The sequence below is a fragment of the Heloderma suspectum genome, chromosome 14 (genome assembly GCF_057233095.1).
Source record: "Heloderma suspectum isolate Gila_16-S chromosome 14, 16-S_ref, whole genome shotgun sequence".
NCBI lineage: Eukaryota > Metazoa > Chordata > Lepidosauria > Squamata > Helodermatidae > Heloderma > Heloderma suspectum.
In genome coordinates this window covers 4128153-4141603 of record NC_139471.1, presented here as the reverse complement: position 1 = coordinate 4141603, position 13451 = coordinate 4128153, and the positions used below count along the sequence as shown (strand labels likewise).

Here is a 13451-nt window from a genome sequence, read left to right as displayed (position 1 = left end):
GACAGTAGTACGTTTAACATTTCCCTCGCCACTTTACTTAACAAGTACACCAGTGGAATCCATTGGCTGGTGGGAGGTTTTCTTTCTCATTCGTCATCATAACAAATGATATTTAAGGTGCAACCCTATGCACGTTCAGACAGAAAAAAGTCCTACAGCTCTAAGCATTCCCCAGCTGTCTAAACGTGCATAGGATTGCGCCCTTAGTCTCCTTTCCGTAATCGGAGGGAAGGCTTTGACATACATTGCTGCTAATGTCCCTGATCTGTGTATGAAATGAAATCATTTTATGTTTATTAATTTAAAATATTTATTGGCTGTCTTTCAGGGCAGGAGCACTCCCAAGGCAGCACACAGCAATAACACACATAATAACCATCCATGGGGTAATAAAAACAAGTAGAAATAGCAACAGTAGCAAATATTCTAAAAAACAACAAACACCAGCATGAAATAAAACTTGCAAACAACTGCAGTTACAACCCAGTCTAATGAAACAAACACGGGGGAAGGCCTGAGTAAAGTAGTACGTTTCCAGGGCCATTTTTAAAAATTAGATATTTTGACTTTGCCTTTAGTTAATTTCAGTTGGTACACAAGTTTTTCTGCCATGGCCGTTTGCCACAGTTCTATGTCCCAAGACCTTCTGCAGTTTTCTCAACTTTGAGGCATCCCCCTGCGATTTGCCCGTGAGAGTTCTTTTTGGTTAGGCATTTTAAATCTCTCTGCAGAAATCCTTACAGTGCAATCTTTTATACATCTACTCAGAAGTATTCAAAAATCCTATTAGTGTAACACCGTATGCCAAAAGATCACCAAAAATCTCTAGAACCCATCAGGCAAAATGCAGGTTTGGGTGGGTGGAAATCAGGGAGATTATATATATATATATATATATATATATAATCAGGGAGAATATATATATATAGTATGATTATTGTATTTATATCCTGCCTTTTTTCCTCTTGCAAGGAATATATATATATATATATATATAGTATGATTATTGTATTTATATCCTGCCTTTTTTCCTCTTGCAAGGAATATATATATATATATATATATAGTATGATTATTGTATTTATATCCTGCCTTTTTTCCTCTTGCAAGGAATATATATATATATATATAGTATGATTATTGTATTTATATCTTGCCTTTTTTCCTCTTGCAAGGAATATATATATATATATATAGTATGATTATTGTATTTATATCTTGCCTTTTTTCCTCTTGCAAGGAATATATATATATATATATATATAGAGTATGATTATTGTATTTATATCTTGCCTTTTTTCCTCTTGCAAGGAATATATATATATATAGAGTATGATTATTGTATTTATATCCTGCCTTTTTTCCTCTTGCAAGGAATATATATATATATAGAGTATGATTATTGTATTTATATCTTGCCTTTTTTCCTCTTGCAAGGAATATATATATATATATATATATATATAGTATGATTATTGTATTTATATCCTGCCTTTTTTCCTCTTGCAAGGAATATATATAGAATATGATTATTGTATTTATATCCTGCCTTTTTTCCTCTTGCAAGGAACCCAAGGCTGCTTACGTGGTCCTTTTCCTCCTCTCCGTGTTATCCTCACAACAACCCTACGAGATAGGTGAGGCTGAGAGTCAGTGACTGACCCAAAGTTACTCAGGAAGCTTCGTGGCCAAGTGGGGACTAGAACCCAGATCTCCAGTGTCCAAGTCCAACACTCTCACTGCTATACCACACTGGCTCTAACATATGATCTGATGGTGAAGTTGCTGTGATAGCATTTACTCACAGGCAAGTCCTATTTAGTTCAGTAGGGCTCACACCTCGGTAAGTGTGCACAGGACATGGGTGTCCTCCAGATGTTTCGGACTACAACTCCCAGAAGCCCCAGCAAGCAGGATCAATGGTCAGGAATGCAAGGAATTGTTTTCTAAAACATCTGGATCTGGCTACCAAGCTGCCCACCTCTGCCACAGTTTATTGCAGCCTTAGGGTGGAAAATATGTATCGCTGGCAGTTAAGCCCAACCACTGAATGCTGGAGCCATTAGCCAATGACTACTAGCCACGATGGCTGTATGCTATCTGCAGGAGGAGAGACAGCATGGTTCTGAATACTTGTCACTGGGAACAAGAGAAAAAATGGGCTGCATTGCGCTCATGCCCAAGTCGTGGGCGTCTCGAAGGTTGGCCAGTGTGGAATAGGCAGCCCAGACTGCAGACAATTCTAAAGCATTCTCCTGAAAACAGAGAGAGAAAGCAGAGGGTCTCTGCCTCCCTTTCAGGCTGCTGCTTATCTTACCTCTCTTTGCAGTGGCAATGCTACTTGGACCCCCCTCCCCAGTTCACCCTTCATGTGTTGCACGCAAACACCCACATATGCCAGGGGCATCAAACCTCTTGCAGTCTGGGGCCACTTTCTGTTGTGGAGAAGCTCTCGGGGGCTGCATTCCAGTGGTGGGCAAGGCTGAAGACAAAGAAGGCGGGGCCAAATGCAAAAGGGGTGGACACCGATGTGCAAAAGCTGGGAAACTACCAAATGATCGGTAGTCAGAGGAAAGAAGTGAAGAGGACCCTGCAGCCCAGAGCTTCAACACCCCTCTGTGCTGTATGGCTTGAGTTTATGGACACTGATAAGGAAACAGCACCAAAAAAATTTGTACGGGGCTTCCTAGGCCAGAAAGTAGATATCCAGATGTTTTGCGCTTCAACTCCCAGGCTTCCTGACATCTGGCCATTCCGGCCACAGCTTCTGGCAGTTAGAAGTCCACAGGCTCTGGAGATCTACCTTCTACCCTAGGGAGCCCAGTACAGACATTTCCGACGCGGCTTCCCCATCACTTTCCGCAGAAATTCCGTGATTTCCTTGGGGAACAGAGAGGAGAGATTCATTGGATCTCCCATCTGGATCCTGAATTGGTCCTGCTTTCCCGAAAATTCACAGTCTAGGAATAAACTGTGCAGCTCAACCATTTTTGACATGCATTCCTTTTATTGGCCATCGGTAGCATTTCCTTGACCGTTCCTGATTTTCTGGAGGAGAATACAACAAGATGGGGAAGGATCGTCCGTTCTAGCCTCTGGAGATAGGCAGTGAAGTCAGGAGGAGGCAGTTCACTCTTTCCCCGCAAGGGGAAAAAAAACCCTTTCCACCCGAGGGCGGGTGGAAATCACACAGCCTCGTGCCAGTGTGACAAGCCACTTGCCTGCATAACACACAGTTTGAAAAAGATGTAGTTGAAGAGAGTCTCAGGGCGCAATCCTATGCATGTTTAAGAGAGAGAAAAGTCCTACAACTCCCAGCATGCCCCAGCTGGGCCTTGTAGGACTTTTTTCTGTCCAAGCTCACAGAGTGTTGCGCCATACAATGCTCTTCTCTAGTCAGAGCCACAGAACCTGCAAGGAGAGGCGATTCTTTAGCATGAGCCTGGGTGGTGAAGAAGAACGTCTCAGATCCTGTCACAGCAGGGCAGAAAGTCACCAAGTTGATGGATGCACCATCCTAGAGACTAACGTTGCTTCACCCTGCCTGCGCAATTTGGCAGGGGAGAATTCACTAGACAGTCCACGCCCCGGTCCAGGAACAGCAGCAAAATATGTGCACACAGGCCTCCTTCTGCCAGTGTTCTGGCTACAGAGCCCTGCTCCAAGGAAGCAGGTTATTGGCCGGGTTCCTTCTGCCTCCACTGCTGCAAGATCTCACTCGCAGCTTTCAGAGTAGAGTCCTCCTAAAGAACAAAATTAGAAGAGGTTTTAGCACCCCCGCATCCGGCTTTCAGCAGGGCTCAAGACTCATTACCCGATCCCTCCCTTTGCACAATCACGTCTGCTTACTTGCGATCAAATCGTTGGAGGCTGTTCCCCACCACCCAAGAGAGTGAGGGCCAAAGTAGAAGCTATGGTGACAGCCATGTTTGAGGGAGGGTCGGAGGTTGGCTACAAGGGAGAGGGCCTTCTCCATGGTGGCCCCCCAATTCTAAAATGGTCTTTTCACTGAGGTGTGCCTGGCACCAACACCAACAGTGTCACCCTTTTGGCACCTGGTTAAGACATTCCTCTACTCCCAGGCATTTGATGGCACACGATAGGGCTTCTTCATTTAGTTTTTTTACCAGCCTGAGCATTTTTAATTGTTTTTTGCTGTTTTATATTGCTGTAAGTTTTTCTGTGTTTTAACCCCTGCTATAACACAGCTTGAGCCTTTTGAGAAAGGCATTTAATACATTTAGCAAAGAATCCTTCAAATGTATTTTAAGACAGAAGAAACAATGGAAGGATTCTTTGCAACACATTTAGAGAAAGATAAGTGGCCGCTGAGGAAGGAAAGTCCTTTCTGAAACGCGCCGGGCATAATCAACCTTTTTTTTTTTTCAGGCACCTGAGAATATTTTCTCTTCTCTTTTGGAAAAGAAACGAACCTTCAAGAAAATAAATTCTCCTCCAACAACCTCAAAGCTGGGGAAATCTCGCTAGCCTGGGAGTACCTCACCTTTGCAAAGCAGAAGCGGATGAAATGGTCAAAGTTCTTCTTCTGTGGAGTGCTGTAGAAGGCAGACATTGGGATGGCAGCTAAGCCCTGCAGAAGTGGAAGGGGGAGGTCAGAAGGAAAAGGGGAGCTTGCTGGGCCCCCAAACTTTTGCAAACAGAAGAAGAAGAAGTGATGGATTTCTGCTGTAAGGAACATCACAATTCCTTAATATGTTCAAAGGTGGACTTTGGGTAAAAGCTCCCTGAATAAAACATTTTAGGACACAATCCTATGCATGATTAGACAGAAAAGGTCCTACAACTCCCAGCATGCCCCAGCCAGCCATTTAAGACTTTTTTCTGTCTAACATGCATAGGATTGCAACCTTAATAATTTTTAGAAATTATTGTTACATTTATATCCCACTTTTTTCCTCTTGCAAGGAACCCAAGGCAGCTCCTCCATTTTATCCTCACAACAACCCTGTGAGGTAGGTTAGGCTGAGAGTCGGTGACTGGGCCAAAGCTGCTCAGTGAGCTTCATGGCCAACAGGGGACTAGAACCCAGGTCTCCTGAGTCTCAGCCCATTGCTCTAACCACTATACCACATTGACTATATTTGGCTAAGCAGCAGTAGTTTTACTGAGTATTCACTCTGCTGTTTTGATCTATTTGACTTTGTATTTGTCACAGAGTTGGGAAGTTTGAAGTTGAAGATGCCGCCTCTGCGTCTGTATGTTACTGTAACTTTTTGTTGCAATAATGTGCATGCACGCCCTAACTGTGCACGCGCAAAAGTAGGGTTGCCAACTTATCACAGCACACAGGCATGGCCTGCTCCCGTGCCTTTACAAGCTGCACAAAGCAGTGGTTGAAAAGCTCTCTGCAACCGGATCTCCCAGCAACATTTGCAGATACAGCTGCCGTTAAAGGCACAGCAGTGCTGGGTTCTTTCGGCGGTGTCCAAATTTCACTGCCCAAGGAAGCCTCCTTGTACTTAACGGCAACTTACCTTGTTCTTGATCATCCACTTCACAAACCGAGAATCATAAGGCTCCTCCGAGTCCGGGAGATCAGGCAGTTCAACTTCTAGAAGAGAGAGCGTGAATTGCGACCAGCGGAGTCCGATTTGCGACACAGAACAGCTTTCACCCTCGACTACAATCTCCAGCACATCCACAGCTTATTTTCCCAGCTGCATCCAAGCTCAGGACCAGGCAAATACCTGGTGGGCCTGAATTAATGCATTTCTGGAAAGCCCAAGTTTGTTTATTTATTTATAAATTACATTTTAATATTACCCAATAGCCAATTGGGAGGGGGGATTGGTGCCTCCCCACCACCCCATATGAGAAAAGAATGCAGAGTTATGTTGCAAATCCCATCTCTCTTGTTCTTAAACCACAGGGCTTGCCGTCAGCTGAGCGGTGGCTTGGGGCTGCGGGTGCGAAACTTACTGAATGCCGAGAGGTCTGCAGTCAAGTAGTAGCTGCCCTCGGGGACAATGGGTTTCATGCCCACGGCCTCCAAGCTCTGGATTAGGAAGTCCCGCTTCCGCTGCAGCTGCTGAGGGAGCTGGATGAAATAGCTCTCAGGCTGCCCCAAGCACTCGAACTCTTTTTCCAACGCACGGGCCATGGCTTCCTGGAGGTGAAAATGAGGGGAGGGAAACGTGTTTCTCGGCCATCGGTACTCCGCATTCGAATGTTTTTCAAAGCCCTACGCTGGGGTAGACAAGCTTTTCAGGCTTGTGGGGGCACACTGGGCAATTAGAGAAACTGGCTTGGGCACCACCGCAAAATGGCTGCCATAGGAGGTGTGGCTTGTGAGAGAGAAGTCCCTTTTTGGTTTCTTTCCTTGGTGGCTGGGTGCATCGGCCTGCAGCAACCCTCCATCTTCATCGCTAAGAACATCTCAGAGTCTGCGGCCCAGAGGCATTCACGGGAAACAAAGACGGCAGCCTCTCGAGGCCCTCCCTGGCCTCAAGGCAATCCCAGCTGCTGGGGAAAGAAATTGTGGCAATTTGGTGGGCTGCAAGGAAAGTGTCTGGGGGGCACATTGGTGCCCACGGGCACCACGCTCCCTACCACTGGCCTACGTCAAATGCTATAACCAGAGTAAGATGCAAGTTAAAACTTAAGAACGCAAGAAGAGCCCTGCTGGATCAGACCAAGGGTTGCCCCTTACTCAGCGTTTTTTAAAAGCTAAACAATCCCAGCTGTTGTAACCATTCCTCACAGGGGAATTGCTCCAGCCCCTTGATCATTTTAGTTGCCCTTTTCTGCACTTTTCCCAACTCTACAGTATTCCTTTTTTTAGGTGCGGTGACAGGAGGGCCCCACCAAACCAAACCAAAGCCCTATCTAGTCCAGCATAAGAGCAGCCCTGCCGGATCAGACCCAGGGTCCATCTAGTCCAGCGTTCTGTTCACACGGTGGCCAACCAGCTGCCCATGGGAAAGCCACAAGCAGGGCATGAGCACAACAGCACCCTCTCACCCATGTTCCCCAGCAACTGGTGTACATAAGCTAACTGCCTGTGGTACTGGAGGTAGCACAGAGCCATCAGGATTAGTGGCCGTTGATAGCTTTATCCTCTGTGAATTTGCCTAACCCCTTTTTAAAGCCTTCCAAATTGGCGTCCATCGCTAAGTTGTGTGGTGGCAAATTCCACAGCCTGACTCTGTGCTGTGTGAAGGAGTCCTTCCTTTTATTTGGCCTGAATCTTCCACCATCCAGCTTCACGGGAGGACCTCACTGGGTTCTAGTATTAGGAGAGAGGGAGAAAAAGTCTCCCCCGCCACTTTCTCCACACCAGGCAGAATTCCGAACACCTCTCTCGTGTCTCCCCTCATGCGCCTTTCCTCTAAGTGAAAACAAGCAACTGTGTGGATATGGGAGCTTCCCCAAGCCTGGTGCCCTCCGGATGTGTTGGCTGGGGGATTCTGGGAGTTGCAGGCCGACGTTTCTGGAGGGCACCGGGTTGGCGGAAGGCTGGGGTATGTAGTTTTTACAGGGGTGTCTGTACCATGAGAGAAACACCTCAGGGAGCCTATTTTTGGGACCATTACAGGAGACACATTTGACTTAATCGCCTGGGATGGTCTCTTCTGGAAGCCATTTTGTCCTCCGCTGCTTTGGCCACCATTTTCTTACCTGAGGTGCTGTTGCACAATGATAGATAGAGTTTTGATGAACTGTCCTGAGGTGCTTCAGGAGTCGATCAGGCCCCAGGCTCCAGCCGACCTATAGCCACAGAAGTGGAGACGCAACGATGTCAGAGCCGTGGAGATCCAAAGCCCAACACAACTGCCTTTGTTTGTGCGGTTTTACTTGGACATCCAAGCCATCTGTCCTTCACACATTACAGAGGGTATGGAAAAGTCCACAGGATAGTAAATTCATCCCCTCCAACTACTAGGTAAAGCTACCCAAATTTGGCTCCAATTGACGTTTCCAGACACAATTTTTTGGGTCCACAAATCACATGGCAAGTTCGGAAATGTATGGACTTTGTCCACACATTGCATCCGAGTCCATGTTCGGTCCGGAAGGTGCAAACTGGGTAAATCCTGATCAAAAATGAAGTGAAACAAATCTCCTGTACATCCCTAGAGCAAACCCGCCTCTAAGCTCCTCCTCCGCCACGGTCCTCACCTTCCATCCCGTGGCGCTGAAAGTTTTGCCGGAACTCCCAATGGTCACCGTTCGCTCCCACATCCCTGGTAAACTGGCTATTCATGCAGGGGGGAAAAGAGCAACAGATTAAAAATTGAAAGCCTGCTTAGAGAGGAAGGTCTTCACCTGGCTTAAACTATACAATGAGGACAGCAGATGGATCTCCTTAAGGTGGCTATTCCATAGATTAGGGGGCCATTGCAGAGAAGATTCTTACCCTGGTAGCCACCCGTTGCATCACCCCAGAGAAGAAACTCCGAAGATTATCTTAGCAATCGGGCAGGAACAGATGGCAGAAGGCCATGTAGGGCTCTGAAGGTCAGCACCCACACTTTGAATCAGGCCCGGAAGACGGGAGAACTGGTGCAGCACGGTGGCTAAGAGGGGAGCTACGAATCAGGACGTCTTCCGTTTGAATCTTGCCTCTGCCATGAACCCACTGGGTGACCAGAGAACGTGGCCCCTCACATCTCTTTGCAGAGGCTGAAAATCCAGGGAGCTGAGAGATTTGGGAAGAGACGGGTTGCTCTGGTCTGGAGCTATGGGGTACGCAAGACGCCTCTTCTTCAGATCTGGTCCAAATTTACAGAGCTGGAAGGCACAGGGTGTGCGTGTTTGCAGTGTGGGGTTGGGGGGGCGGGGAGAACGGTGAACCACATATCCAAAAAAGAGTCAGGCCTTCCTTACCAATCCGGACGTGCTCATTTCCATCATAGACCAGCCACTCATATACCTCGTCGCTGAAGCACAGGATGTCGTGTTTCACGCACAGATCTGCAATGACCTCCATCTCTGCCCTGTTGAACACCTGCCTCGTACACACACACACACACACACACAAGGCAGACCAAAGATTAGCAACTCTGGACTCCCAGCTAGATAAGACAGCGGCAGCCATGTTTGTGGTCGTGCAGGCCTGCGCTGCTCAAGATAAAAGGTGAGGGACAGGTGTGGCATTATCAAAAAGGGCTCTGAAACACCCCTTCCCCCAGTTTCATGTTTTACTTCCCCATAGCACATTCTTCCAAGCTTCTAGTATCAGTACTGGAAAAGAGTTTGATCTTTTACAGTTAGAGGTCCCACTTTATATGTGAAGAAGCCACACAAGTCAACAAATGTTGCTACTGCCATTTTATTTTGTCCGGCCGTGACGGAACGTTCCTCGTTCAACAGGAAAGCAGCCAACCCCATCTCTGCTTCGGTCAGGACGAAGCTGCTTCACATCTCCATGGGATCGTAATGACCACCTGCTACATTGTGGGTGCTGAACCTCTGGCCTGTGGGCCAAATCCGGCCTTAGACCCACTCTCCTCTCCCCAGTCATTTGGTGGCTTCATGGCTTGTGCATGTCCCCCTGCCCCCAATTCTAAAAGGTTGAAATGCCTCTCCTAAGGCTTCGTTACAGGCACTAAGAGTTTCAAGCTAAAATAGGTTGATAGTTTTAGTATTTTGGAACCACTGAAACATGGGCTTCAAGAGCTTTCCAGAATGGAAATTTGGCCCGCAGGCTGATAGGGGTTCAACACCCTTGTGCGATGTGGTGCAAACATTGCCTATCATTCAGTGCTACCCCCACACTCTACCACACACACTTTGAACACAGACAGAGTCGTATGTAACTATTAAAACACCGTCCACTTGGCGGCTTGCAAATTGCAGGGTGTGTTGTTACCTTCCCCAGGGGGTTGTTGGGAGAGTTCAGAACAATGGCTTTGGTGCGTTTGGTGAACTTCGCCTCCAGCTCTGCCGGATCCAGTCGCCAGTCCCTGCTGGAGGTCAGCTTTCCACTTTCTGCAACTTCCTGGAGAAAAGAGGGAAGCATGGTCTATACTACTGGCCTTCTCTTGATGGGCCAGGATCCGAAACTGCCTTGTGGGTCACACCCAGGGCACAACTGCCATTTTGTTTTGATCTCTTTTCTTTTTTAAAAAAGGGGGCACCATGGAGAGATAAACAGGAAGTGAGGTGGGGGAAAGAGAAAGAAGCCAAAAGATATCTACATCATTAACTCAGCAGCCCTTCCAGCTGGCTGTACAGAGAGGTAACAGAAGGGAAGCGGGGTCATTCCACCAGCCCTGCTGAAAGACTTAATTTTTTTCCTCTACCCTCTTCATCCCTTCTTCCTTGCATGTCGTGTCTTTTTGGATGATAAGCCTGCGAGCAGGGACTGTCTTGTTTTACTGATAAGGTGCTCCAGGAGGCTTTGTCAGGAGTGAATCTGAGCATGTGGAGTTGTCTGGTAGCTCAGATCTGGAATCAGAATGGGGACAGCCAGTACAGAGGGAGCCCCCTCCCTAGGGAGCCCAGATATGCGAGGCTTTCTTCCCAAGACCTTGACACACAGATGGCCCAGCCTGAATGCCCCCCCTTCCTCCACCATGAGAACTCAGGGTTCGGAGGAGGGCGAGGGGCGTGACTTGAGGGACGCTAGGGTCCGTCGCAAAGCAGAGTGAGAAGAGGTAGGGGCAGGGCTCAGACGCTCCGCCAGGTCAGCCACTCGTGGAAGCCAGCACAGGAGGGAGCCACCCTAAGGGAGGGGCATCCCTGCCTAGCAAGTCCGGCCATGACGTTGCTGGCAACTTCTCTAACTTCCACTTCTTCTCCTCTATTGATATTCGTAAATGTGTGGATTAGCTGGTTCCATGCAATCTGAGAGTTTCCTAGAATCTGCACTTGTAAAGAAGCTAGTCCTTAACTAATAAAGTAGTGCTAGCCCAAAGCCTTGTTTCCTGGAGTGTGTTGATTGCGAAGGGAGAGGGCGAAGGAACATGGCAGCTTTTTGGCTGAGGAGCAGCATAAAAATACTTAACATAAGAAGCTGAAACGCCTCTCCTAAAGCTTTGTTACTGGCAGTGAGAGCTTGAAGCTAAAGCAGGCAGCTATTTTCAGCATTTTTGGCCCCGCCTCCTTCCCCCTGAGGCCCTACCTCCTTCCCCTGAGGCCCCGCCCACCACTGGAATGTCCCCCCCCCCCCCGAGAGCTCCTCCAAAATGGAATTTGGCCATCAGACTGAAAGAGGTTCAACATTCCTGGCCTTTCACGTTTGCTGTCCAGAGGAGCCAACAAAAATCTTTTCACTTACCACTCGAAGAGGCATGAACACAAGAGTCCCACCAGCCATTTTCACCATCGGTTCATAGCAGTCGAAGAACGGCTCGATTACAATCACCTAGGAAGACGCACAAGTGTAACGATCTAGCATTTTTATGAGTCGGTGGCCAAGAGAATTTTGTACATTCACGCTGACGCATTTTAAACCCTCATCTTGGATGAACCTGAGAAGAAGCTTGTCTGTTAGGAAGGCCCTCAGTTTCAGAAGCTGTCTGTCCTGCACTTAAGGCGATTCCTTTTAGGCACAATATGAAGAGCGAAAAGGGACAGGGACCCAAGAAAAACATAAGCAAAATGCAAGAGTTAACCGCTGAGGGAGATGGCATCATGTTGGAGACCCTATATGTCTGTCAGATCAGGCCCCACATATTACTGAACAGGGAACTGTTTTTTTCCTAAGTGCCATGCACATAAGGACTCAACTGGCTGTACTCGCTAAACAGGAGAAATGGCATCTTTGCATTCTGTAAGGCCCATTTTGTATTTAAACCTGCACAGGTCTTATGGCCATAATAAAGAGAACCAAGGGTCCCTGGGCAGCTGCACCCCCCTGCCTTGCAGGAAGAATGTCATGGCAAAGGGGAGACCAACCTGGCCTCATTTATTGGCCAGAGAAGGAACAGCCGCAGGGAGCTTGTTTTGCTCTCGCTGCCAGAAAGAACACTGATAAGAATCTGAAACTAAGAACCAGTGCCTGTGTTTTTCTTCCTCCCTCCCAATCCCGTTTCCTTTTGTGTCGTGTCTTTTAGACTGTAATCCCCAGGGCAGGGACTGTCCTATCATTAATTTTTGTCAGCTACTCCGGAAGACTTTTTTGGCTAAAGCACAGTGGGGCTAAAATGCTGCAGATAGATCAATAAATAAACAGACGACTTCATGCTGCTGCTTGATAGGGCCAGTCCAAAAGATAAACAAAGTGACCCAGACTTTTGTACTTTGAAAACCACGGTGCGTATTGAGGGTCCAATAATAAAAATAGTAGTGACTGTGTACAAGGATTCTGCCTGCCTGCAAGCAAAGGGTGGGGAAAACTCAGCAAGGAAGAGGTGTGTCTCCCCCACTCCTTGTTCTCATGAAGTTTGGGAAACAGTGCCCTATTGAATATTATTAATAATACTATTAATAATAGTATTATTAATTATTAATAGTATTATTATTATTATTAATAGTATTATTAATAGTATAACATAAATCATCTAGATTTATTAGACACTTTTCTCAAAAAAGATTGAAGGCATCTGACAACAAAATTGAAACATGCACAATTTAGAACAGCTAAAAACAATGATCCACTAAAAAGGCCACACCCCTTAAAACTAAGACATCAGCGACAACCCAGACAATTCAATGGATACCTTAAAGATCCCATTGTATGCTGTCAAATGCCTGGGAGTAGAGGGAAGTCTTAACCTGGCACTGAAAAGATGAGTGTTGGTGTGAGGCGGGCCTCACTGGGAAGAGAATTCCACAGTCAAGGGGCCACCACTGAAAAGGCCCTGCTCCCTTCCTGCTGTCCTCCAAACTTCCCTTGGAGGAAGCTCTCAGAGGAAGTACTCAGATGTTCATACTAGAGTATGGGTAGGTTCATACTGAGAGAAACGCTCCATCAAGTACTGCGGTCCCAAGCTGTATAAGGCTTTATAAGTTAAAACCAACACCTTGAATTGTGCTTGGAAAGGTACGGGCAGCCAGTGAGAGTGGGCCAAAACTTATAGGCTCAGAACTTCTGGTCCCTATTATCAATCTGGCTGCTGCATTTTGCACAAACAGCAGTTTCCGAACAGTCTTCAAAGGCAGCCCTGCACAGAGTGCATTGCAGTAATCTAACCTGGAGGTATGAAGCCATTCCAAAGAGGACAGGTGCCCGCCTTACCTCATCACCATCATCCACCAGAGCCTGGAAGCAGCAGAAGAGAGACTCATAGGCGCCGACAGTCACAAGGACATTCGTCAGAGGATCGAGGTCTCGCCCAAACAGCTTCCCAAAAAGCCGGGCCAGGATCGCCACCAAACGCGGGTGCCCCTGGCGAAAGATCGAGAATGATAACATGCAATGCTAACCAAAAGGCACTCCGCTCTGTAGGCTTTTATTATTCAAATATCTGTACTTGCATCTACTGGCAAGAGAAGGGTTTAGAACAAAAACGCTCAGGAACCAATAAAACCATTTTCTTTATTGG

The 13451-nt window shown here is 47.1% G+C and overlaps 1 protein-coding gene across 3 annotated transcripts in view; it reads right to left on the bottom strand.

Moving 5' to 3' along the window:
- Positions 1-2982: 2982 nt before the first annotated feature.
- KYAT1 (kynurenine aminotransferase 1) overlaps positions 2983-13451 on the bottom strand; it is a 28964-nt gene continuing 18495 nt past the window's right edge. For 2 of the 3 annotated variants that reach the window (XM_084820925.1, XM_084820924.1), the window contains exons 5-14: positions 13145-13294; positions 11243-11329; positions 9833-9961; positions 8848-8968; positions 8140-8216; positions 7639-7728; positions 5941-6127; positions 5496-5572; positions 4505-4591; positions 2983-3743 (exon numbers count right to left, since the gene is read on the bottom strand). In XM_084820925.1, coding sequence (XP_084677051.1) covers positions 3675-3743; positions 4505-4591; positions 5496-5572; positions 5941-6127; positions 7639-7728; positions 8140-8216; positions 8848-8968; positions 9833-9961; positions 11243-11329; positions 13145-13294 — 1074 coding nt within the window. In that variant the 3' untranslated portion in view covers positions 2983-3674. Of the gene's footprint in view, positions 3744-4504; positions 4592-5495; positions 5573-5641; positions 5734-5940; positions 6128-7638; positions 7729-8139; positions 8217-8847; positions 8969-9832; positions 9962-11242; positions 11330-13144; positions 13295-13451 lie in introns of those variants that run through there. The other variant, XM_084820926.1, reaches the window with a different exon arrangement.